Below are 23,335 nucleotides of genomic sequence, written 5' to 3' on the forward strand. Positions count from 1 at the left end.
TGGCAAGGGAAAATGGCACATAGTGCAGAGGGTAAGGGAGACCAGGTGCAGCTTGCAGTGTTCTGCCCAATGGAGTCCTGTGGGCATTAATCAGTGAAGTACTGCCAACCAGAGAAGCTCACCTGAGCCTTGGTGTCCAGGGTTTTTACTGGGAGTGGGTCACATAGACATGACTGACTGCCCTGGTGGCTGACCTTAATTCTCCAGCCCCTCCAGAGGTCAAAGACCCCCCACCATAAATCACATCATTAGCATATCTGGTATGAACCAAGGCCTCAGGTAAACAAAGATACTCTTAATGGGCAGGGTATTCCAAGTGCTTAGAAGTTATTGCCCTCGAACCTGGCAAGGGCCAAATTTTTCTTTACAATGTACAGGGTTTGGACAAACTGGACCTGCTTAGTTAATCCTTTACTACACAAATCCATTGAATAAGAATCCATGAGTCTGTACTGAAATAGATAAGGAAAATTCCTTCCTGTAGAAGAATGATCACCTATTATAGAAAAAATGATGGAGTTAGAAAAATTACTATTTGGTAAACATAATAATAGTTGCTTCAAGAAAGAATCACTAGTGGATGTAGCACTGAGTTGATTGGTGACCCCCTAAAAGATGTGTCCATGTCCCAATCCTCAGAACATGTGAATGTGACCTTATTTGATAGAAGGGTCTTTGCAGATGTAATTAAATTAAGATCTCATCTTGAGATGAGATCATCCTGGATTACCCAAGTGGGCCCTAAATCCAATGACAAGTGCTCTTATAAAAGACATAAGAGAATAGCTTAGTCAGAAGAGTGACTCTTGAGAAAAAAAGAAAAAGAAGAGCAAATCTTGATCTCCAGGTCATGAGTTCAAGCCCCATGTTTTAGTAGAGATTACTAAAAATTAATTAATTAATTAAAACAAAACCCCCAAAATGTAAGAAAAGACAGCTATACAGAGGAGAAGGCCTTGTAAAGACGGAGACAGAGATTGGAGTGCCATGGCCACAACCCAAGGAATGCCACCAGAAGCGGGAAGAGGAAGAGATGAATTCTTCCCTAGAGCCTTCAGACGGTGCACACAGCCCTGCAGACATCGTCATTTCAGACTTCAGAATTGTGAGACAGTAAATTTCTGTTGTTTTAAGCCAGTTAGTTGGTGATAATTTGTTGCAGCAGCCACAGAAACTAATAAGGAAGCTAAAACCAGTGGTAAAAGAAGAATGCCTCAGGAATTCATGTAGTCTTAAAGTGCCCACAAGATATGTATTAATTATAAATTTTTTGTTTATCTTTTGAGAGAGAGACAGTGCAAGTGGGGGAGAGGGAGAGAGAAAGGGAGACACAGAATCTGAAGCAGGCTCCAGGTTCTGAGCTGTCAGCACAGAGCCCCACGTGGGGCTTGAACTCACAAACCATGAGATCATGACCTGAGCCGAAGTCAGATGCTTAACCAACTGAGCCACCCAGGTGCTCTGATACATATTAATTATAAAGGAAAATATGGTAACTCTTCAGTGGAGAAACCTGGCAGGACCAAGCTTATGGAGTTTTGGAGTCAAACAAACATAGGTGGCCTGAAGCTTCACTTGCACCATCATCAATTTGTAACTTAACTTCATTAGCCCTCAATTTCCTGTAAAATGGAGGTGATAAAAACCAATGCCCACATCTTAAGGATATTTTGAGGATTAAGTATAATAATCTATGTAAAGCCCATAGCACAGGACCTAGCACATACATATTCAATATTTACTGGTTTTTCTTTTTTTTTTAAAGATTTTAGTTGTAAGTACTCTACACGCAACATGGGGCTTGAATTCACAACCCCAAGATCAAGGGTGGTACAGTCCAACAACTGGGTAAGCCAGGTGCCCCTATTTATTGGTTATTTTGATGAGAATAGCTATCATCTACAGAATGAAGTTAAAATTTCCTGTAATCTATTCAAAGAGATAAGAGATACACTCAATGAAAGACTTCATGATCAGGCCATACCTGCATCTTTCCAGGTCATACTTAAATTGTTCTTCATCCCCAGACCTCCTGGTCTTCTACCATTCAACCTTCCTTTTTCTAGACTCCTGATCAGCTAAGCCATTCATCAGAGCCTGAGTCCATCCACATCCATAGCTCAGACCATTTCTTTATACATACAAAATTGATGATCAAGTATGCTTCTTGAAGTTCTGCTCACTGAGAGGAATGTGCCTTATCACTGTCTTTCAGTGACACCTCTGAGTGAGGCTGTGGCTTCCAAAGAAGCAGGCTCTTCTGACTCCATTGCTAGCTCCCCGATGGATATGACAGGCAATGGAGAGCAGTCAAAGATGACTGATAGGGTTAAGCCTCATAGACAGAGAAAGTAATAGTGGGACTTACTTTATTTCTGATGTTTTAATTTCTGATGCTGACCTAAGGGACTAGAATTAGGGTTGTCCTGGCAAAGATGGGGCTTATGCCAGAAAAGAAAGGAAAAATGAAAAACTAACTAAGCCCCCTCCATCATCAATCCATTTCCCACTCCCGATATACTTGATAAAACCACAAACTTGACCTCCTTGGATCTTTCCAGTTAACAGCTGGTCCGTTTGTAACATCAAAAGATATTAACTCATTGACTGCATTTCCAGTCAGGCAAGCCCAAATTCTGCCTTTCCCAACAAACTAATAAACAAGGCTGCCTCAGTGGAGATGGAGTTCCACTGTTCTCTCCTCCATCTGATTGCCTCCATCACCTTAAAGCAAGTGGCTGAATGCTGGGCCCCCGTTTCCTCAACAACAAAATAAGGGTGATGAAGTACCCAGTCTAACTCCAATCTCCCTACAAGTTGAAATACTTTGTGATTTTTCTAATGGGAGGGAGAAAAGCTGGAAATGTGAGGACACCGTTCATAATATATTCTGAGGCATTAATAACTCCTAGACAATAAACTCAGAAGGAAGTGAAGATGGAGGTGAGGAAGAGGAAAGACTCCTTCTGAAGTGTAAGATTTCAATTCCTCTTGCCACCAAACTGCCTTTGGTTGCAGTGATTTTCAAAACTTGCCCGCAATTTTAGAATTGCGATAGAAATAGCGGGCAAAGGAACATCATATATGATGTCAGAGGAATATTATTTTTAAAATACTCACCAAAAAGTTCCCTTAATTTATTTTCTGATTTATGTGACATAAATAAACTACATAATGGTGTGAGGGACTATAAAGGTTTTATTACCACTTGTTTGGTATTGCCTGCATATCTGAGTACCAGTTGTGGGTATCTCAAACTAAGTGCCATAAAACATTTACAGCATGCCACCCCACTTCCTACACTTTCCGTGAAGACAAAACTTGAGTGCTCACAAAATACTTATAAATGTAATAGTTAGTAGTGAGAACTTTCTTCTTTTATTTAGATTACAGATCTCCAGTCTGTAGCAAGAAAAATAAATGTGGTAAGGAAGATTTATGTTACTTCTCGGCAGGATCTCAGATTATCTGGCAAATTCCTTCCCCAAGGAAAACTACTTTTCAAAGAAACCCTCAGTAAATGCATACTGGAATTAACATAAAATTGGCAAGATCACTTGTGTCTAGGCGTTGGAATTCATTTGTAAATAACGACTGCTCACTTCCTTGCTTCCCCACCCGGGGACCAGACTCCCAAGCATTACAGGTGCCGAAAGACTTAGAAAAAGGAAGGAATAGGAACAAAAGGATGTTGGCGCCTGGAGGAAAACAGAATCTCCCAGAACAAAAATAATCTCAGAAGGAATAGCAGATTCAGTATCAGGTATTACCGAAATTTAAACTGGCTCTTAAAATGGTGAACAGATAGTTTCATTAACTAGGTCTTCTATTATGCCTGTCTGTTTAAACTTTTAAGCTTATCTTGAGGGGCAGATTTCGGTGCTAAGCACGTAATAGTTATTAAACTAATATTGACTTTTTTAATGGGTGATGGTCAATAAATATAAACTTACTGTTTAACTTTTACTTTATGCCTTAAGGACCAAACGATGATTTCTATGATCCCTAAAGTTCACTACTCGTGAGTTATAGAAGAAACACAGCTCTGATATAAACACAGAAGATCTTCAAATAATAATTAAATTAACCCCTGCCAAACAGCGTGGTCAGATAGGAAATGTTTGGGTAGAGTCTTGCTGAAGTCCCAAGACTCAAAACAAAAAACTCCAACACAAAGTGTGCACAGTGAGTTTAAATATATTGTAATTAAAGTCATCCAGATGGTAGTTGGATCAATCAATGAAGAGGCAGTATTTACCTTGGGATAGAAGATTCTGAAATCCAGAATGAGAAAATCCCTAAGGTGGGGGTGGGGACAGTTAATAGGAGCCCCTGGGAAAGGTCTTTTCAACGAGGATTGGAAAATAATACGTTTGAATTTGAATCTCTTTGAATATAAATCTCCCCTAACAACAGGAAAAGGGTCCTCTAGCCCAGCAAGCTTTGTGCAGGAAGGGAGTAAACGGAACTGTAAAACAGCCCGCTCAGCTGTTTCTGGTTTGGGACTGGGAGCAGAGAAAGAAATCGCGATGTGGGAACTGAGTATTTGAGACACTGAAAATAACTCGAAGGGTCAAATAACGAACTCCAGGCAAAGCGTTGACAAGCCTCCCCCTTTGTAGCACCTACGCTGGGTTTCCGCTCAATTTCCCCTCCCTCGCGCTAGGAGAACTGCAGGCGCGGCCCCTTCCCACGCGGGACGCGGCGAGCGTGGACAGCTCCCCTTGGAGCAGCCGAGGGCGGGAAGTCCGCGGCCCGTTGGCTACCGCTGGCGGGCAGCCCTCCGGGCCCCCGAAGCCGGCTGGGCCGGCAGGCCTCGAGCCTTCTCCGCCCCGGCTGGCCTGAGAGAGGCGGCCGGTGGCGGCAGAGGCCTCGCGGGCCGCCCGTCTGGCCCGCGAGCGGCGAGCGCGGGGCGCCGAGGGGAGGCGGGGCGAGGCCGTGGGGCGGAGGGGGGCGGGAGGTGCATCCTGGGAAATCCACCAACATGGGGCGAAGCGGCCACCGCCGCCGCCGTGAGTCCCGGCCGCGGATGCCGCTGCTTCCCTGACGCCCAGCTGGGGCCTCGCGGCGCGCCGCGGCCTGGGTTCCCCCGGCAGAGACCGGCCAGCGCGCCCTCCGCCCGTCCTCCCGCCGGGGCCATGTGAGGGGGCAGCTCCCTCCGCCGCCGCCTCCTCCTCCTCTTCCTCCCCCCGCCCCCTCCCTCCCCTCCCGCCCCCCTCACACTGGGCCCTAGAGGAGCCCCCACTGCTGCCCGCCCTCCCTACGCAACCCCCACGATGGACAGGAACTACGCGACCTCCGGCTTCGCGGACCCGCCGCCGCCGCCCGCGCCCCCCGCCGCCCCCGCCACCGCCAGCGCCGCCGCACCACCCCCCGCCCCCGCCTGGGCCTACGAACCCCGAGCCGCGGCGGCCGCCGCCGCCAGCAGCAGCTGCAGCAGCGGCAGCAGCCCCAGCCTCAAGGCCAGGTAGGGAGGGTGGGCGGCGGGGTCGTCGTGGGCCAGGAAAGGCCGGGGATGCGTTTGGGGCCTTCGCTCCTGTGCAGCGCCGCCCAGGGGTCCGGGCCGGGCGGAGAGCCTTCCACTCTTCTCCTAGCCCATGCCCGCGTCGGGAGAGGCTGCTGGTGACTCCTATGAGGTGGTCTTGGGGTGGGTGGGGGCGCCCAGTGCAGGATTCGCGCCCGGGGCTGCTCGGGGACTATGAGTAAAAGGGAGGGCTGGGCGGGAGTCGTGGGTCTCCGTCACCTCGCGGGTCTTGGGCTCTCTCACATGGTGAAGTTTGGGTTCGTGCCTGAACTCGGCGATCAGGGAGACCCGGGACTGGCTCCGGGGGGCCGAGGGGGGCTCAGAGGAGTTCCGGGCAGTGACATTCCATTGTATTGGAATGGACAATGTGGTTGGGGACCCCGGCAATGTGAGGGTGGGGGAGGCGCGAGAGGAAGAGGCGTCGAGCTGTGTCTCTGACATTGGGAGACCCGGGAGGGCTGGATTGCGGGAGAACCCCTGGGGCGTGGGGGCCCGGGAGAGGGCCTGGAGGGGCGCGAAAGCTGCGAAGGGGCTGGGTGACATATGTTTGCGGTGGTGGCCAAGACTAAGCTATTTCTCTTCCACGCGTTCAAAGTTACTGTTGGGTTTCCTCCCCTTTTAACAACAGCAGGAAGTAAGGGATCTTTTTTGCCTTCTGTATCTTGGGGAGACTAAGAGTTGGGAAGAAATTGGAGCGGGGGGTCAGCGAAGGCCATAAAGGTTGAAGAACAGAAGCATGCTTCTCCATCTCGGCTTCTGAAACCCCGGTTCATTATGTAGAGTGGGGTTCGGTTCAAGAGTTCATCTTTGCTCCATCATGACCAAGAGAATCTAAAATGTTGACTCTTACTAGATATTTAAGCTCGCGGGAAATGTGTAGTAGTGCCACACTTTGAAATGGTCCATTTGAATGATAACTGGAAGGCGTGGTCTGCTTTGGACGATTCGGGAGCGGGGTGTTTTAAAGCCACCTCTTCCGAACAATGCAGAATCTGGTAGGTGCAGCTTCTGATTACAAGGACCAGGGAATCCTGGGTTGCTAATGACTTCATCCTCAGCTACCAACAGGAAGCTTCGTGGCTTTATGATCTCATCAGATTTCTTCACTATTGTCACAACAGAAGTGAACTTTTTTTTACTTTATATATTACACTGTTCTAGATTATCTTCTTTGTTTTTGTCAAAGTTCCACGTTCGTGATTTGGAAAATAATGTGTGAAGAGTAGCTGGTCTTTTGTCTTAAATACTACCTCGGGATGATTCTGAGAGAATGAGAAAAATTTGGTTCAAGAAAAGGGAAATAAGCTTTCTTAGAAAATTTTAGGTCCTTTGTTTAAAAGAGCTGGGATTTAAAAAATAATAATGTGATGTGCCAATTTGGAGCTAAATAATTGAAACTTTTCAGAAATAGTCATAACTTTGTATTATATACAATTAAGACATTTCAAGGAGTTTTATGAAAAATGTTTGGCACTTTTCCCATTGATTTTTTTGATGCTAATTTTACTATCTTTTCAAGTGGCTTTTGCATTGAGTATGATAATTTACAAATTAAAATTACTTTCTTTTCAGTAAACAGTAATGATAGGTATTTGTGTATCATTTTTTATGTTTTAAATTAAAAGTATTAGGTAAATGGAACAATTTCTACCTAGTTATTTCTGTTATTTCTTTTAGCAGAATACTTCTGAGGCAAGAAACTAAAATCTACTTGTCATATTTTCCAAATGTTATTTATCACAGTAACAAAGAATGACTTCCCAAACACATTTGCAAACAGTAAGTAGATTCATTTGGGACACGTAATCTAAAAGAGATTTATTTTCTGTTTTTTGGAAGTTATTGATTCTTAAATGCTAAGCCCCCCCCCTTTAAAAATATGTATTTTGGGGGTGGAGTCAACTAAATTTTAGCATAGAACATGCAGGTTTTCCCCCTCCCCCACCAACTTGCTTTGTTAACATCTTGTGTTAGGATCAGGCCATCTGTACAGGGCTACGCACACTTCTTAATTGTACCTCATTTTATTCTTCAAATTGTGCAATGTCCTCTTTCATTTCAGTTATATAGAAAATACTGAATCTGAAATATGGCCTGTAAGTCTTTAGCTATTCTGCATTTTTAGAAGCCTATTCATATTTTTATAACATTTTTAAAAGCTTTTTCATAATTCATATATCAGTTGAATGTTTTTGTTCCCCTTTGCGGCAGTTTCTTCTTGAAGGTGCAAATGAGTACTAGTGTAATGATATATGGATACTTATCCATAAAGAATTAGTCTGTCACCTTGTTTCCAGTAACCTATTCAGAAGTGAACAGATGGTAATGACATTCAGTTGTTACTGACATGGGATCTAACATCCTACTTTGTGTCTTTGCTTGGTCCTGAGATGGAACATTTTCATCAGTTGATGGGAAAGAACGTGGTAAACAATTTTTCATTACTTTGAAATAATACTTTTTTGGTGTAACAGCTCCATCAGATACGAGGTATTTCTCTTGTTTTACAATTAAAAAATAAAGAGCTAATGGGAAACTCCAACCGTTTATCTTAGGGTGTATAGAGGGTTTTCTGAATATTTCTGAATATATCTGAAATACGTGCTAAGTAAATGGGAAATTCAGGGATAAAAATTGGTCCTATAAATCTCCATTTTTTGGTGTATTCTTCGTTAGTTTTAGGGACTGAATGACTATATCTTTGCCTATCACCATGCATTTGGAAATACTTTTGTGGGGCTGTCTTAAATACCTTTGTATACCTTTTGGAAATAAGATGATCATCAGGAAGCTGCATACCTGCTGCCTTTTCTCTACCTGTTATTTATATCATGTACAGAACATCAAGAGGCTGTTTCCATCATAGTGATGATAGATGTGTTTGTATTTGAAAATGTACCAGAAAGTGACTAAATAAAAATGCTTTGTTTAAAGTAGGTTTATATCTGTTTTTGTAATTTTGTCACTTGAAACAGTCTATTTTTTTGCCACCAGTTTTTAAAATTTCCTAATACATAAGTTCTTTCTGATCGTATATAATGTGTAATGAGTAGGGATAAGCACCCCTCCAAAAACAAGAAAAATAATTAGCTTCTCTAAAACTGGTCAGCTATCTTGAGGACTTTTGGGGTAAGTTTTAAATCTAGAGTTTCTCTCAAGGCTTTTGGGAAAAGATCTTGTAAGATCACAATTTATGAGTAGAGACAATCCCAAATTAGTGAAGGGTTATTTCAAACAAACTTTTGTTATTCACAAAGTATTTTCTCATAGAGACCATGTTGTAAATAATAATAGATATATTTACTGAGCTAATTTGTGCTAGTTACTGTTTTAAGTGATGCATATGTGCATGCATACACAAAACACACAAACATGCTTAATCTTAATCCTCTGAGGTAGGTATTATTTTTACCTTTTATGAATGAGGAAACTAAGGCATAGAGGCATTAAGTATAACTAAGTCAAAGTATAATTAAGTGTAATATATTTATAGGCACCTAGTAAATAGGGGAGCTGGGATTTAAACCTGGGCATTGTGGATCTGGAGCCTGCATGTTTAATTACTATATTGGACTACTTCATGGTAAGATAGTCTAACAATGTAATCTGCCTATATTATGGGTTAAATGAGCTTTTATAGCTGGCCTAGAAACCTACCATCATTAGTATCCTTATTTCAGTGTTCATGTCACTGTTGACCTTTTTTTCCCAAGGGAAATGTGCTTTTTTTTTTTTTTATTCTTTTAAATGTTTATTCTTGAGAGAGACAGAGTGTGAGCAAGGGAGGGGCAGAGAGAGAGAAGGAGACACAGAATCTGAAGCAGGCTCCAGGCTCTGAGCTGTCAGTACAAAGCAATGCGGATCTTGAACCTATGGACCGTGAGATCATGACCTGAGCCGCAGTCAGTCGCCCATCTGACTGAGCCACCCAGGCGCCCTGAAACATGCTTTCTTTTGCTTTCATAGCACTGTACTTTGCTGGTTTTCCTCTTACCTTTCTAACCCACTGCTTTTCCCTGTTCTTCATTAATTCTTCTCTTCTGATCTCTACGTGTCTTTGAACTGATACAATTTCTTGTGCTTTCTCCTGAGGATAATTACATCCATGCTATGACTTTTGTTTTAAGTTTATTTATTTATTTTTGAGAGAGAGAGAGAATGAGCTGGGGAGGGTTAGAGAGAATCCAAAGCAGGCCCACACTGTCAGTGCAGAGCCTGATGTAGAGCTCAACCCCACAAACCGTGAGATCTTGACCTGAGCTAAAACCAAGAGTCAGGTGCTTGACTGACTTAGCCACCCAGGTGCTCCATGCCTATGACTTTAAATACCATCTCTGGAGATGCCTATGTATATGTCTAAGGCACAAACCTGTTCTGATCACCTAATCACATAACCAGCTACCTCTCTGAGCTTTTACTTGGGTATATAAGGACCATTTAGTGATGAACTCCTGCTGTCCCCACCTATTTCACCTCTGCTTCTCTAATGAGGCCTGTCTCAGGAAGTCACACTTTTGTCCATATAGTTACCCAGGTCAACCTGGGAGTTGTGTGTGCTTAGTCACCAATCCCTCCTGCTTTTTTTTTAATCTCTTAAATATATCTTGAAATTGTCTACTTCTTTCTACTCCTTTCCCTTTTACTGCTCCACCCTGATCCAAGCCACCATTATTTTTCACAATAACTGCAGTCTCCTCCAAACTAAACAATCTTGAACCTTTTCTTCCTTCAGTTGACTCTTAGAGAATTCAGACTGATTTTTTTTTTATTTAATTTTTTTTTTCAACGTTTATTTATTTTTGGGACAGAGAGAGACAGAGCATGAACGGGGGAGGGGCAGAGAGAGAGGGAGACACAGAATCGGAAACAGGCTCCAGGCCCTGAGCCATCAGCCCAGAGCCCGACGTGGGGCTCGAACTCCCGGACCACGAGATCGTGACCTGGCTGAAGTCGGACGCTTAACCAACTGCGCCACCCAGGCGCCCCTGATTTTTTTTTTTTTAAACATAAATTTGCTAGTTTGATTATGTTGCCCCTTTGCTTTATAAAACCTTTCCATGGTTACTCCTGCATCTTAGGATCAAGTTTTTAAAATTTATAAAAACAATGTATATGGCCCTGCATTTACTGGTCCATTTTAAATTCCTTGGGCCATTCTAAATTCCTTCCTACCTTAAAACTTTCATACATGCTGTTACCTCCACTTAGACAACTCACTCTTTCCCTCCCTCTTTACCTGACTTCTTAAGGTATTTATGTCAGAGACTCACTGCCTTCCAACCTCTGTCCCATGTTGCTTTGTGCAATGGTATATATGTTTTCACACTGTATTTTAGTGTACTTTAATATAATTCTTAGAAATATCATATACTTATATGCTATTTATTTAATAGATACCTTCCTCTTTAGAATGCAAGTTCTTTGAGGGACAGTTTTGTGTACTGCTATGTATCTAGTACTCACTCTAGTGTCTGGCATATAGGTGGTGCTTAATACATATTTATGACACAAAAGCCTGAACTCTTGAGTTAGTTTGGGAATTGGAAGCCCTTTCCTTCCTGCTGCAGCTTCTACTCCTTGACCCTGTAGTAGGAACCAAGACAAAGGGCTTAGGACATTTGTGATTATCATTGGTTAGAAGTGAGGATGTGGGCGGCTGCTTGTTTTCTACGTTTCCTTGCTATGCTCTCTGGAACAATGAATACTAAACTGTATCTAGCAAAACTTAGTCCAAGTTTTTTTTCCATTCATTAAACAAATATTTGAGTGCCCAAAGTACGTGAGACACTATTGCTTTATCCCAGGTATTATATATTTCTTCAGTGAAAACTTGAGAAATCATTCATTTATGCATTCATTAAACTGTATTGAGCATCTTTGAGTTTCTGTTACTGAGCTAAGTTCTATAGGCTACCAAAAAAAAAAAAAAAAAGAAAAGAAAAGAAAAAGACACTGCTTTGCCTTTCAAAGAACTTGTGATCCAAAGAGGAAACAGGATAGTATCACTTGCTGCCTCTCTGCTTGATTTCTAAATGTTGAAGTGCTCAGGGGCTTGGAGTTCCAGACTTTTTCCTTCTCTCCTCACTTATCCTGGGTGAAGTTGCCATACACATCATTTAACTTTCAAATTTATATTTCTATATTCATATCTAGTTACAACGGTGCCTCCGCATCATCTCCACTTGGGTATTGAGTAGGTATTTCAAACATACTATATCCAAAACATGGTTATCGCCCTATGCCCTGCTGATCCTCCTTTAACCTTCCCAACCTCAGTAAATAAGATCACTTGCTTAGTAGTGCTGGCCCAAAAGACTGGAGCCACCTGTGATTCATTTCTTTCCGCCCATATTCATCCCCTCGGTAAATCCTGTTGGTTTGATCTCCATAACCATAATTTCCCACAGGACTATGAGTGTCTCCTATTGCTTTCCTTGTTTCCACTTTAGCCTTCTAGAGTTTATTAAACATGCAACAGCCAGTTAACATTGCAAAATACAAATCAGGTAATGTTGTGACCCTGCTTAAAACCTTCCATTGTTACTCAGAGGAAAATCCAACGTCTTTATCATGGTCTACAAGGCCCTGTGTGATCTGAGCCTCAGCTAATTCTCCAACCTCATTATTCTACTCCCCCTACCATCCTTCAGCCATGCTGGCTTTATGTCTGTTCCTGAAACATGTTAAGATTATTTGTGCCCTAGGAATTTTGCGCTGGCTGTTCTCTTTATCTGGTATTCTTTTCACGGGTCTTCCGCTTTGTTGCTTCTTCTGGACACCCAGGTCTTCACCCAGGCCTCATAAAGGCCTTCTCTGCACTATCTAAAGTAACCTCTCATCATTGCATCATATCATAGAGTTTTGTTTTCTTCATAGCATTATCACTGTCTGAAGTAGTTTTGTAGAATTATATGTATTGTTACTACCCTTTCCTCATCCCACTAACTACCACTAATAGAATGTATATTCCATGAGGACAGAGATCTTGTCTGTCTTGTTCACCTCTGTAGAAGGCAGCTTGGAGTAGTGGTTGATAGCATAAACTCTGAAGTCAGAATTTTTGGGATTCTATTTTGACTCCACTTGCACTATGATCTTAAATAAGTTTCTTAATCTCTCTGTGCCTGAGTTCCTTGTATAAAATGAGCATTTTTGAAAAAAATTTTTAATGTTTATTTCTTTTTGCGAGAGTGAGAGAGAGAGCGTGAGCGAGCATGAGCAGGGGAGGGGCAGAGAAAGAGGGAGACACAGAATGTGGCAGGCTCCAGGCTCTGAGCTGCCAGCACAGACACCGGCATGAAGCTCAAACCCACAAACTACAAGATCATGACCTGAGCCGAAGTCAGATGCTTAACCAACTGAACCACCCAGGTACCCCAAAATGAGCATACTTTCCAGAGTTCTTGAAAATTAAATGAAATAACTCAGAAAAGTGTTTAGAATGGCATCCACATTCTGAACTATATAGAATATTAGTTTAAAAAAAATTTTTTTTTTAATGTTTATTTTTGAGAGAGAGAGAGAGAGAGAGAGCGCGAGTTAGGAAGGGGCAGAGAGAGAGGGAGACAGAGAATGTGAAACAGAGATCATGACCTGAGTTGAAGTCGGACGCTTAACCGACTGAGCCACCCAGGCACCCCTAGAATATTAGCTTTATTGTCAGCACTTAGGACAATGTCTGGCAGGCACGTTATAAGTGTCTACTAAACATTCAGCAAATGAATTGAAGCCCTGTAGTACTAAGCAGAATATTTGTTTCTTTTTAAGTGTTACCAAAATGCTTTGGGGACTTAGAAGGAAAAAATATATAAAGTTCAAGGGGATCATGGAAGCCTTGTCAGGTATATTACATACATCTGACCTGAATTATTGTTAATGTTGCATGAATAGAATAAGGGATGAGCATGAAGTAGGGGTGCCTGGGTGGCTCAGTCAGTTAAGTGTCTGACTTCAGCTCAGGTAATGATCTCACTGCTCATGGGTTTGAGCCCCGCGTCAGGCTCTGTGCTGACAGCATCAAGCCTGGAGCCTGCTTCAGATTCTGTGTCTCCCTCACTCTCTGCCCCTTCCCTGCTCATTCTCTCCCCCCCCCCCACCTCTCTCAAATATAAACATAAACATTAAAGAAAAAAAATTTAAAAAAGGAGGAAATGGAATCAGACCAGTTAAGGGCTGATCCTTAAACTGACATAGCATCACTTACGGTCAAAGCAGTTCTGGGCCCAGTGTAGAGTTATGGGAGAAAGACTATACAAAGGTGTGTTTCATTGGGGAGGTCAGAGTAACACTCTACCACAGTGTATTAGTGCTAGACTTGGACAGCTTTGATGACAGACTATGGAGTATAGTCTATACATCTCAATAGGAAGCTTTGAAAGGTTTTTGAGAAGGATGATGATGATATGAGCAAATAAGTGTTGTAATATTATTTTCTCAGTTAAGTACATAATGCATTAGAATTGGCAGAGATAGGGACACCTGGCTGACTCAGTCAGTTGCGCATCCAACTCTTGATATCAGCTCAGGTCCAGGGTTGTGGGATGGAGCCCCGTGTTGGGCTCCGTGCCGAGCATGGAGCCTACTTGGGATTCTCTCTTTCCCTCTGCCCTCTCCCCAACTCACTTGCTCTCTCTCTAAAATAATTTTTTTTAAAAATTGGCATAGGTATAACACAGATACCAAATGAGAGGCAATTCATCAGTCCAGACAAGAGGGAGGTTGTATTAGTCAAGGTTCTCTAGAGAAATATATGATTTGTAATGGATGTGGATGGAGTATATGTATGTATATATGGTAATTGTGGTATCTATCCATGTATGATTTATTATGAGGAATAGTCTCACACGATTATGGAGGCTGAAAAGCTCCATGCTCTATTCTTTGCAGTCTGGAGACAAAGAAGGCCTGTTGTGTAATTCATTCTGAGTCCTAAGGCTTGAGAACGAGGGGAGCCCATGACATAAATCCCAGTGAGAGGGCTGGAGAAAATGAGATGTCCCAACTCACACAGTGAGGCAGGAAACAGGGGGCAGTTTATTTATGGGGAAAAGGAGGCAGAAACATGCTTAATCTGGGTACCCAGTGGCCAGTGAAGGTGACCTTGTCATCTTTACACCTGTAGGCATCTATTTAATCTGTACTTAATCTCCAAATAAAGATAACAATAAGATCATAATTTTTTCTAGCAGGATACAACTATCCTGTGTACAACTGAAAACCTGCCAGTCCCTTCCCCAGGAGAGCAGATTAAGTCCTTGAGTGATGTTTATTCTTCTCCTTGATATCCTATAACTTAAATACTGTGATGTAAAATTAATAATACTTAAGTACTGCGATAGAAAATCAGTACATCTTATGTCACATGATAAGGAAATAAGAGGAAAGAAAACAAATCTACATGGACACAAAAACATAAGCAAAATAAGGAGGAAATACTCATGACAATTATAGTCCTGTTTCTTTAGCTGGTTATATACTCATAGCTAGTATTATAACTACCTCTTCCACTACCCATTCTGTTTGCCTTCAGCAAGTATCTCAGCTGCCTGTGGTTCTTTACCTGGTCGGGTGACCCAGCCTTCATTTCTAAAGGGCCTGTACCATTATGGTCCTGTTTGGACTTAGTTGTTTTAGTTTTCCGTTGACTTTAATCACAGGGCATGGTAATACTTGAGCATCACCTTAAGGGACTTCCTGTATTCCACACATACTCATCATTGCTTGCGTTGCAGAGTATTTCAATTTCCCCTTGGTAGAGTAGGAATTCCTTTTTTTGTCTGTTGATTCAGAGGCATGAGAAGCCCAAAGTGGCCGAGTGGCAGTCTTAACTTCCAGTCCAGTAGAATCATTGTTGGGTCTCCTAATGAAGCATTTTTCCTGCTGGATCTTAGACCTCCAGGCCAGCAGAGCATAAAGTCACTGAAACAGGGAGTTTCACTTAGTGGTTCACTAAGGATGCTAATGAGTGGTGACACTCCCATTCTCTCCCTTGATTCCTAGGCCCATGAAAACAATACTAGGCAACAGGATGATGATTCAGAACATATACAGAGTTCTAGAGAACCTTGTCCCAGTCCTCAAGGTGCCCCAGTCCTAGTTGGTGCTTAAATAGTCTTCAAGAGGCCATTCCACCATTCCATCAAGCCAGCTGCTTCAGGATGATGGGATACATGGTAAAACCAGTGAATTCCATAAAATGGGCCCACTGTTGCACTTCTTTTTTTTATTTTTTTTATTTATTTTTTTAATTTTTTTTTAATGTTTATTTATTTTTGAGACAGAGAGAGACACAGCATGAACGGGGGAGGGGCAGAGAGACAGGGAGACACAGAATCAGAAGCAAGCTCCAGGCTCTGAGCCATCAGCCCAGAGCCCGACGCGGGGCTCGAACTCGCGGACCGCGAGATCGTGACCTGAGCTGAAGTCGGGCACTTAACCAACTGAGCCACCCAGGCGCCCCCCCACTGTTGCACTTCTTTTGCTGTGAAGTGAATTCCTTCATCAGAAGGAATTCTGTGTTGGAATACCATAATGGTGGATCAGGCATTGGCATTCCATAAGTCCACAGATGATAGTTGTGGCAGAAATCCACATCCAGAGTAAGTATCTATTCAAGCAACAACAAAGTGTTGCCCCTTCCATAATGGAAGCTGTTCAGTGTAATCAACCTGTCACCAGTAGCTGATCACCCTGCGGAATGGTACCTTATCAAGGGCTCAGTGTTGTTATCTGTTGCTGGCAGATTGGTCACTCAGCAGTGGCCATAACCACGTCAGTCTTAACATGTGGAAGTGCATGTTGCTGACCCCATGCATAACATCCATCCCTGCCACCATGGCCACTTTGTTCATTAGCCCAGAGTGGCTGGTGAAGAATGTTCTCTGGTATCCACAGACCAGGTCATTCTATCCACTTAATGATTAAAATCCTCCTCTGTTAAGGTCACCTTTCGGTAAACATTCACACAGAAAACAAGTCTTCGATTTTTTTGCCCATTCAGGTGTGTATCCATATACTTTCTTTGTCAGCAATTTTCCAGTTATGTTCCTTTCAAGTCCCAGGCCATCCAGCCGAACCATTGGCTGCAGCACCTGAATCAGTATATAATTGCTCTTCTGGCCATTTCTGTTTTCAAGGAAAATGGACGTCCGGGTACTCTGCTTGATGTTCTGCCTACCAGGAAGATTTCCCTTTACCACTGTTCTTCAGTGATATCCCAGAAAGGGACTGTAGTGCAGCAGCTGTCTCCTTTAGCTAGTGCTTACATATCTTACAGATAGGTAAACCAGGCCTAAGTCTTTTCTTCCTCTTTCAATGGATTGTAAGGGTATAGGCTGGGAGAGAGAAGGCAGAGTAACAGGAATGGGGACCATGGGGATTTCAGCCACTTGTTTTCTTTTTTTTTTTCTTTTTTTTTTAAGGTTTTATTTTTAAGTAATCTCTATACCCAAGGTGGGGCTTGAACCTACAACCCTGAGATCAAGAGTCACATGCTCTGCAGACTGAGCCAGCCAGGTGCCCCTGGGCTTTTTTTTTTTTTTTTTTTTTGGTAATATTTATTTTTGAGAGAGAGAGAGAGAGAGAGAGAGCGCGCGCGAGCGCGTGCATGCGCACAAAAGGGGGGCAGAGAGAGAGGGAGACAGACTCCGAAGCAGGCTCCAGGTTCTGAGCTGTCAGCACAGAGCCTGACACAGGGCTCGAAGTCACAGACCGTGAGATCATGACCTGAGCTGAAGTTGGATGCTTAACTGACTGAGCCACCCAAGCGCCCCCTTGGACCACTTCTTTTTTTTTTTTTTTTTAATGTTTTTGTTTATTTTTTTAATTTTTTTTAATTTACTTTTTTTTATTTTTTTTTAACGTTTATTTATTTTTGAGAGAGAGAGAGAGAGAGACAGAGCATGAACGGTGGAGGGTCAGAGAGAGGGAGACACAGAATCTGAAACAGGCTCCAGGCTCTGAGCTGTCAGCACAGAGCTTGGCGAGGGGCTCGAACTCACTGATCGCGAGATCATGACCTGAGCTGAAGTCGGCCGCTTAACCGACTGAGCCACCCAGGCGCCCCTGTTTTTGTTTATTTTTGAAAGAGAGAGTGCAAGTGGAAGAGGGGCAGAGAGAGAGGGAGATACATAATCCAAAGCAGGCTCCAGGCTCCAAGCTGTCAGCACAGAGGCCCATGCGGGGCTCGAACTCACGAACCACAAGATCATGACCCTAGCTGGAGTTGAATGCCCAACCGACTAAGCCACCCAGGCGCCCCTCCCTTGGACTACTTTTTAATGTAACTTTTCCCTTCAGGGCCTGCTTGGGCCTGATAGGCTATGTACTATGTCCATTTGATGATAGAGTATTGCTGTGCATATCCATCTTTATGGCTTGGTGGATCAGATAACACCCAGTTTATGATAGGTATCTTGGGTCCTGTGGTAACTTGGGGGCCCATGGTTAAATGTTCAGTTTCTGTTGAGGACCAGTAGCAGGTCAAGAGCAGTTTTTCAAAAAAGAGAGTAGTTATCTATAGATGATGGCAGGGCCTTGCTCCAAATCCTAAAGATCTATGGCTGTAATTCACCGAAAAGGGCCTGCCAAAAGTTCTAAATAGCAGCCCTATCTGTTACTGACACTTCAAGAACCAATGGATCTGTTGGCTTATATGGCCCAAGTGGCAGAATAGCTTGCACAGCGGCCTGGGCCTGTTACACATCCTTTCTTGTCACTCAAAACTAGCAGTTTTTTGGGTCACCCAGTAAATGGGCCAGAATAACACACACCCTAGTAAGGAATATGTTGCCTCCAAGTCCCACTGGGTACATCTCATGCATCCTTCTTAGTTGTATGAAGCCCAGAGACAAAAAAACCTATCCATCACCTCAGTAAGGATATTTCAACATATCCCATACCACTGGACTACTAGAATTTCACTGATGTAGAATTTTGTATTTTCCACCCAGTGATATATAAATGTCTTACCAGTAAGTCTAGAGTATTTGCTACATCTTGTTCAGTTTGTCTAATCACCATAATATTATCAATGCAAGGTGATCAAGATCTGTGCAGAGTAAATTATGACGTAGAGCTACCGAATCAATATAGCCCTGAGGGAAGACAGTAAAAGTGTATCGCTGGCATTGCCAGCTGAAAGCAAACTGCTTATGGACAGGTATGGAGAAAAAGGAATTTGCCAGATCCATAGCTGCATACCAGGCACTAGGGAATGTGTAATAATTTGCTCAAGCAATGAAACCACATCTGGTACAGAAGCTACAGTTGGATTTGCCACCACCTGGTTAAACGTAGCAATCTGCTGTCATTTTCCAAGACGCGTCAACCTTCTGTATAGGCCAAATACATATGAATGGAGATACGGTGGAAATCACCACCCCTGCATCATTCAAATCCTTGCCTTGGTAGCACCAATCCCTGCAGCCCCTCTGAGGATTTAGTATTGCTTTTGGTTTAATTTTTTTTGAGGTAGAAGCAATTCTAATGGTGTCCACTAGGCCTTATCCTCCATAATAACCCTCACACCACAGGTCAGGGAATCAGTGTGGGGATTCTGTGAGCTGCTAAGTATGTCATTCCAATGATGCATTCTCAACCTGGGAAAATAACCATAGAATGAGTTCAAGGACCCACTAGACCCATGTGAGATGAACTTGAACCTGACCTCCATAAGCCCCTACTCTTTTTTTAAAAAAAAATTTTTTTTTTCACGTTTATTTTTTTGTGAGAGAGAGAGAGACAGTGTGAGTGGCGGAGGTGCAGAGAGAGGCAGACACAGAATCAGGAGCAGGCTGTAGGCTCTGAGCTGTCTGCACAGAGCCCGACATGGGGCTCGAACCCACGAACTGTGAGATCATGGCCTAAGCTGAAGTTGGATGCTTAACCGACTGAGCCACCAGGCGCCCCAAGCCCCTACTCTTGACTACTGGGCTACAGTGATGTTTTGGGTCTCCTGAAATTAGCGTCAGGTTATAGCCCACATCCAGTAGTTCCTGAAAGGTCTGACATTATTTCCTTTTCTCCAGTATACAGTTACCCTGGTAAAAGGCAATACATACATAGGTCCCTTTGGAGAAGGCTGAGAGAAAGATTAACAGTATACATTTTCAGTAATGTACTGCAGTCCTCCCTCATGGGGACTTGGCCTCTTTATTCAAAGACTTTTGAGTCTGGGGCCCCTGGGTGGCTCAGTTGGTTAAAGTGTCTGACTCTTGGTTTCAGTTCAGATCATGATCTCACAGTTTATGAGATCAAGCACCACATGGGGCCCTGTGCTGGCAGTGCTGAGCCTGCTTGGTATTCTCTCTGCCCCTCCCCAACTCACGCACACGTTTTGTCTCTCTCAAAATAAATAAAACTTTAAAAAACTTAAAAAAAAATTCTGAGTCTGCAGTCTGGTTCAAGTCTGGGAATTGACTTAAGGGCTTTTTTATTATTTGAATTGGGCTTTTGTTCACTTGACCTAGAAATTTTGTGCTTATGTAGATTAAGAATTTGGTTGGCTTCCTGTCTGTTTTACTTTCAAGGAACACCATAATCAACATCAAAGGTCTAAGTGATTCAGACTATTCAGATTTCTGCTTTGAGTCTGCTGTCCATTACAGTAACCATGTCCACCTTGCCTTTTGTAGTTGATTGACTCTTGGCCCCTGCTACCCTGGAGTCTAATTATACTCATTGTATTTAGGTTAATTGACTACAGTTTCTACAGTGAGGTTTGGCCCACAGAGATGGGTGGTCACAGAGCACTCCACAGATGCCAGGATTCCCTTCACAAATTTATTCCTCACAGTATTGCTGAAAAGCATGTCTTCTGGACCTTCCCAATGTGGGGAAGTAGGTCTTGACAAACCTACTGGAACATTCTAATCTCCATAAGCCTTTGAATCACTTCTTCTACATTAAACCAAGGCATGTGGGCATTTCCAGTTTGCTCCTGGTGGCTGGCTGCCTTTTAGTCCATTTTTCAGCTAACCAGCCAAAATGCTAGAGCCTTTTCCAGCTCCCTAAGCTGTGGCATTAAATGCAGAATCTCTTAGTGAGCCCATGTCAATAAATTTGGCCTGATCAAACCATGTTTCTTCCACCGTTAGATCCACACACATGCCCATTCCCATACATGGTCCTCAGATTTTTGTCTATATAAGTTAGAAATCCAAGTATTTCTTTTAGACTGTAACATACTTCATCCTGGACCTGACACATTGTGCCTCACCTTTAGGGGCCAGTTGGGACTTCAGTCTAGTTATGGGTCTAGAAACACAGAGAGGTGGTAGGGATGGGTCCTGAGGAGAATCAGCATTGTCTTACATAGCAAGTGCCTCAGGGGAAACCATTACAGATTCATCAGGCAGTGCAGAATTAATCCCATCAGATGGAGGTAGAGAGGATGCTTCTACTGTGGGTGGGGAAACCTCTTCCACCAGTAAAGAAGACTGGTAAGAATTTAGAGGCCCAGTGTCTCCAGCTCCATCAGATCTTTCCACATCTCGCCATCCCAACTTGCAGGATCTCATTCTTCTTTCCCAATCAGTGCCCTCACTTTAACAGTAGCTGCCCTGTGACACTGAGAGTTCAACTTGTGTTGTAATTCTACCACAGGATGAGGTTCTACATGGACTTTCAGCCATTTCAGCCCAGTGGCTACAGGAGGTAAGGATCTCCTTCAGGAACACCTAGAAGCTCTTAGGTCATTTACTGCACTAGAGCTGGGAATTTGAATCACTGAGCTCATCCTTTCTTTTCACCACTTTGTCCAGTGACATTAGGAGCAACCAGCCAATGTCATATTCATTAGTTTTCCAAAAAGGTTTGAAAGTATCACATACAGAGTCATTTAGCTCCTTGCTGCTTATAAGGGGATGATGAGGAATATCCAGTGCAGATATTTTGCATATCTCTATAAAATAGAGTTCATGCCATGAACTATCATTGCTCTTTACAACTGGAAACTTTAATCAGATTGGAGAGCCAATTGCGGAAACCCTAGGACCATTTTAGAAAACTCATCCTTAAAATTCTCTTCCTCTGTAACCAGTCTTGGTACCAAAATCTGTATTGGTCAGATGTTTTCCAGAGAAAGAGAACCAATAGAGTGAATACACACACACAAGTATATATAAATGGAGATTTATATATATAATGCAAATTTATCATGAGGAATTGGCTCATGCAATTATGGAGGCTGAGAAGTCTCATGATCTGCTGTTTGCAGTCTGGAGACCCAGGAGAGCTGATGGTATAATTCAGTCTGAGTTGTAAGGCCTGAGAACCAGGGGAGCCCATGGTATAAATCCCAGCTCGAGGGCAGGAGGAAATGAGACAAGATGTCCCAGCTCAAGCAGGAAAAAAGGTACAAATTCCTCCTTCCTCTACCTTTTGTTGTATTTAGGCTCTCAGTGGTTTGGATGATTCCCACCTATATTGAGAGGGGCTATCTCCTCTACTGACTCCATGGATTCAAATGCTAATCTTACCCAGAAACACCTTTTTTTTTAATATATTTATTTTTTGAGAGAGCCCCAGTGGGGGAGGGGCAGAGAGAGGGGAACAGAGGATCTGAAGCAGGCTCCGCACTGACAGGCTGACAGCAGTGAGCCAGTGGGCTTGAACTCACCAACCAGGAGATCATGACCTGAGCTGAAGTTAGACGCTCAACCAACTGAGCCACCCAGGTGCCCCTCACCCAGAAAACAGTCTTACAGACACACCCAGAAATAATGTTTAATTTGGGCTCTCTATGGCCAGTCTAGCTGACACATAAAATTGACCATCACAGAGGGTGTAGAAAGGAAGAGATGGGTATAAGAGACATTCAAGATAAAATTGCCTGAGATTGTTGAAAGGGTATGTGTTAAAAGGTAAGCAAAAGGAAGTACTGACCTTTTTCTGGTGACTGGAAGAAGAATGGTGCAATAAAAACAAGTAGAGATGTTCATTCATTTTGGTCAGCAAATACACCATACACCTCTTCTAGGCTTATTGGGAGTTCTAGGCAATTAAGACGGACAATTAAGACAGACAAATATAAAGTCTTGTGGAGTTAATATTCTTGGGGTGGGAGATCAGATAAGCAAATAAACAAGAAAATGTCCTACCCGAGGAATTAGCATTTCCCCAAGATTTGACGAAAGGGCTCGTGCAAATGTCTGATGGCAGAAACAAGTCTGATAATTCCCCTCCCTGACATGTTCTTACCCTAGATCAGTGGTTTTCCAATTTATGAGTCCTTCAGATCACCCAGAGGGCTTGTTGAAACATAGGTTGCTGGGCCTAGACCTAGAATTTCTGAATCAGTAGGTCTGGGGTGAAGCCCAATAATTTTCATTTCTATGTGATGCTAATGTTGTTTGTCATCTTATCATCCTTGGCTTCTTGGCATTGTCTCTGCTTAAAAATAAAATATTTGTCCTCAGCCAACAAGACCAGAAAAGTTAATATAGGAGTCTGAATAGACATTTGTGTAGAAGACAACAGTAGAAGACAATTAGAGATTAATATTTCTGAGAATGAAGAGTAGATGGCTGAGAACTGAACGTAAGCTGTTGGTGATAAGTAGCATTTGTTGAATATCTACCCTGTGCTAGGCACTGTTCTGATATTTATGTTACCTCATTTAATTTTCACAAGTCTGTGCAATAGGTCCTATTAGCCCATTTTACAGACAAGGGAACTAAAGCAAAGAACTGTTAACTTGTTCAAATTCACACTGCTGGTCAGTGGCAGAGACAGGATTTATTATCAGTGTGCTGTTAATCACAGGGTGTTCATCCCCCAGGGAAAACTTTTGAGAGGGGTGGGGGTTTAGGA

The 23,335-nt window shown here is 43.0% G+C and overlaps 1 protein-coding gene across 4 annotated transcripts in view; it reads left to right on the forward strand.

The window, feature by feature from the left end:
• Positions 1-5,151: 5,151 nt before the first annotated feature.
• QSER1 (glutamine and serine rich 1) overlaps positions 5,152-23,335 on the forward strand; it is an 83,862-nt gene continuing 65,678 nt past the window's right edge. For 2 of the 4 annotated variants that reach the window (XM_023239677.2, XM_023239678.2), the window contains exon 1: positions 5,152-5,467. In XM_023239677.2, the coding sequence (XP_023095445.1) occupies positions 5,277-5,467 (191 nt within the window). In that variant the 5' untranslated portion in view covers positions 5,152-5,276. Of the gene's footprint in view, positions 5,468-5,733; positions 7,304-23,335 lie in introns of those variants that run through there. The other 2 variants (XM_023239679.2, XM_006937176.5) reach the window with 2 other exon arrangements.

This window comes from Felis catus, chromosome D1 (assembly GCF_018350175.1).
Source record: "Felis catus isolate Fca126 chromosome D1, F.catus_Fca126_mat1.0, whole genome shotgun sequence".
Lineage (NCBI taxonomy): Eukaryota > Metazoa > Chordata > Mammalia > Carnivora > Felidae > Felis > Felis catus.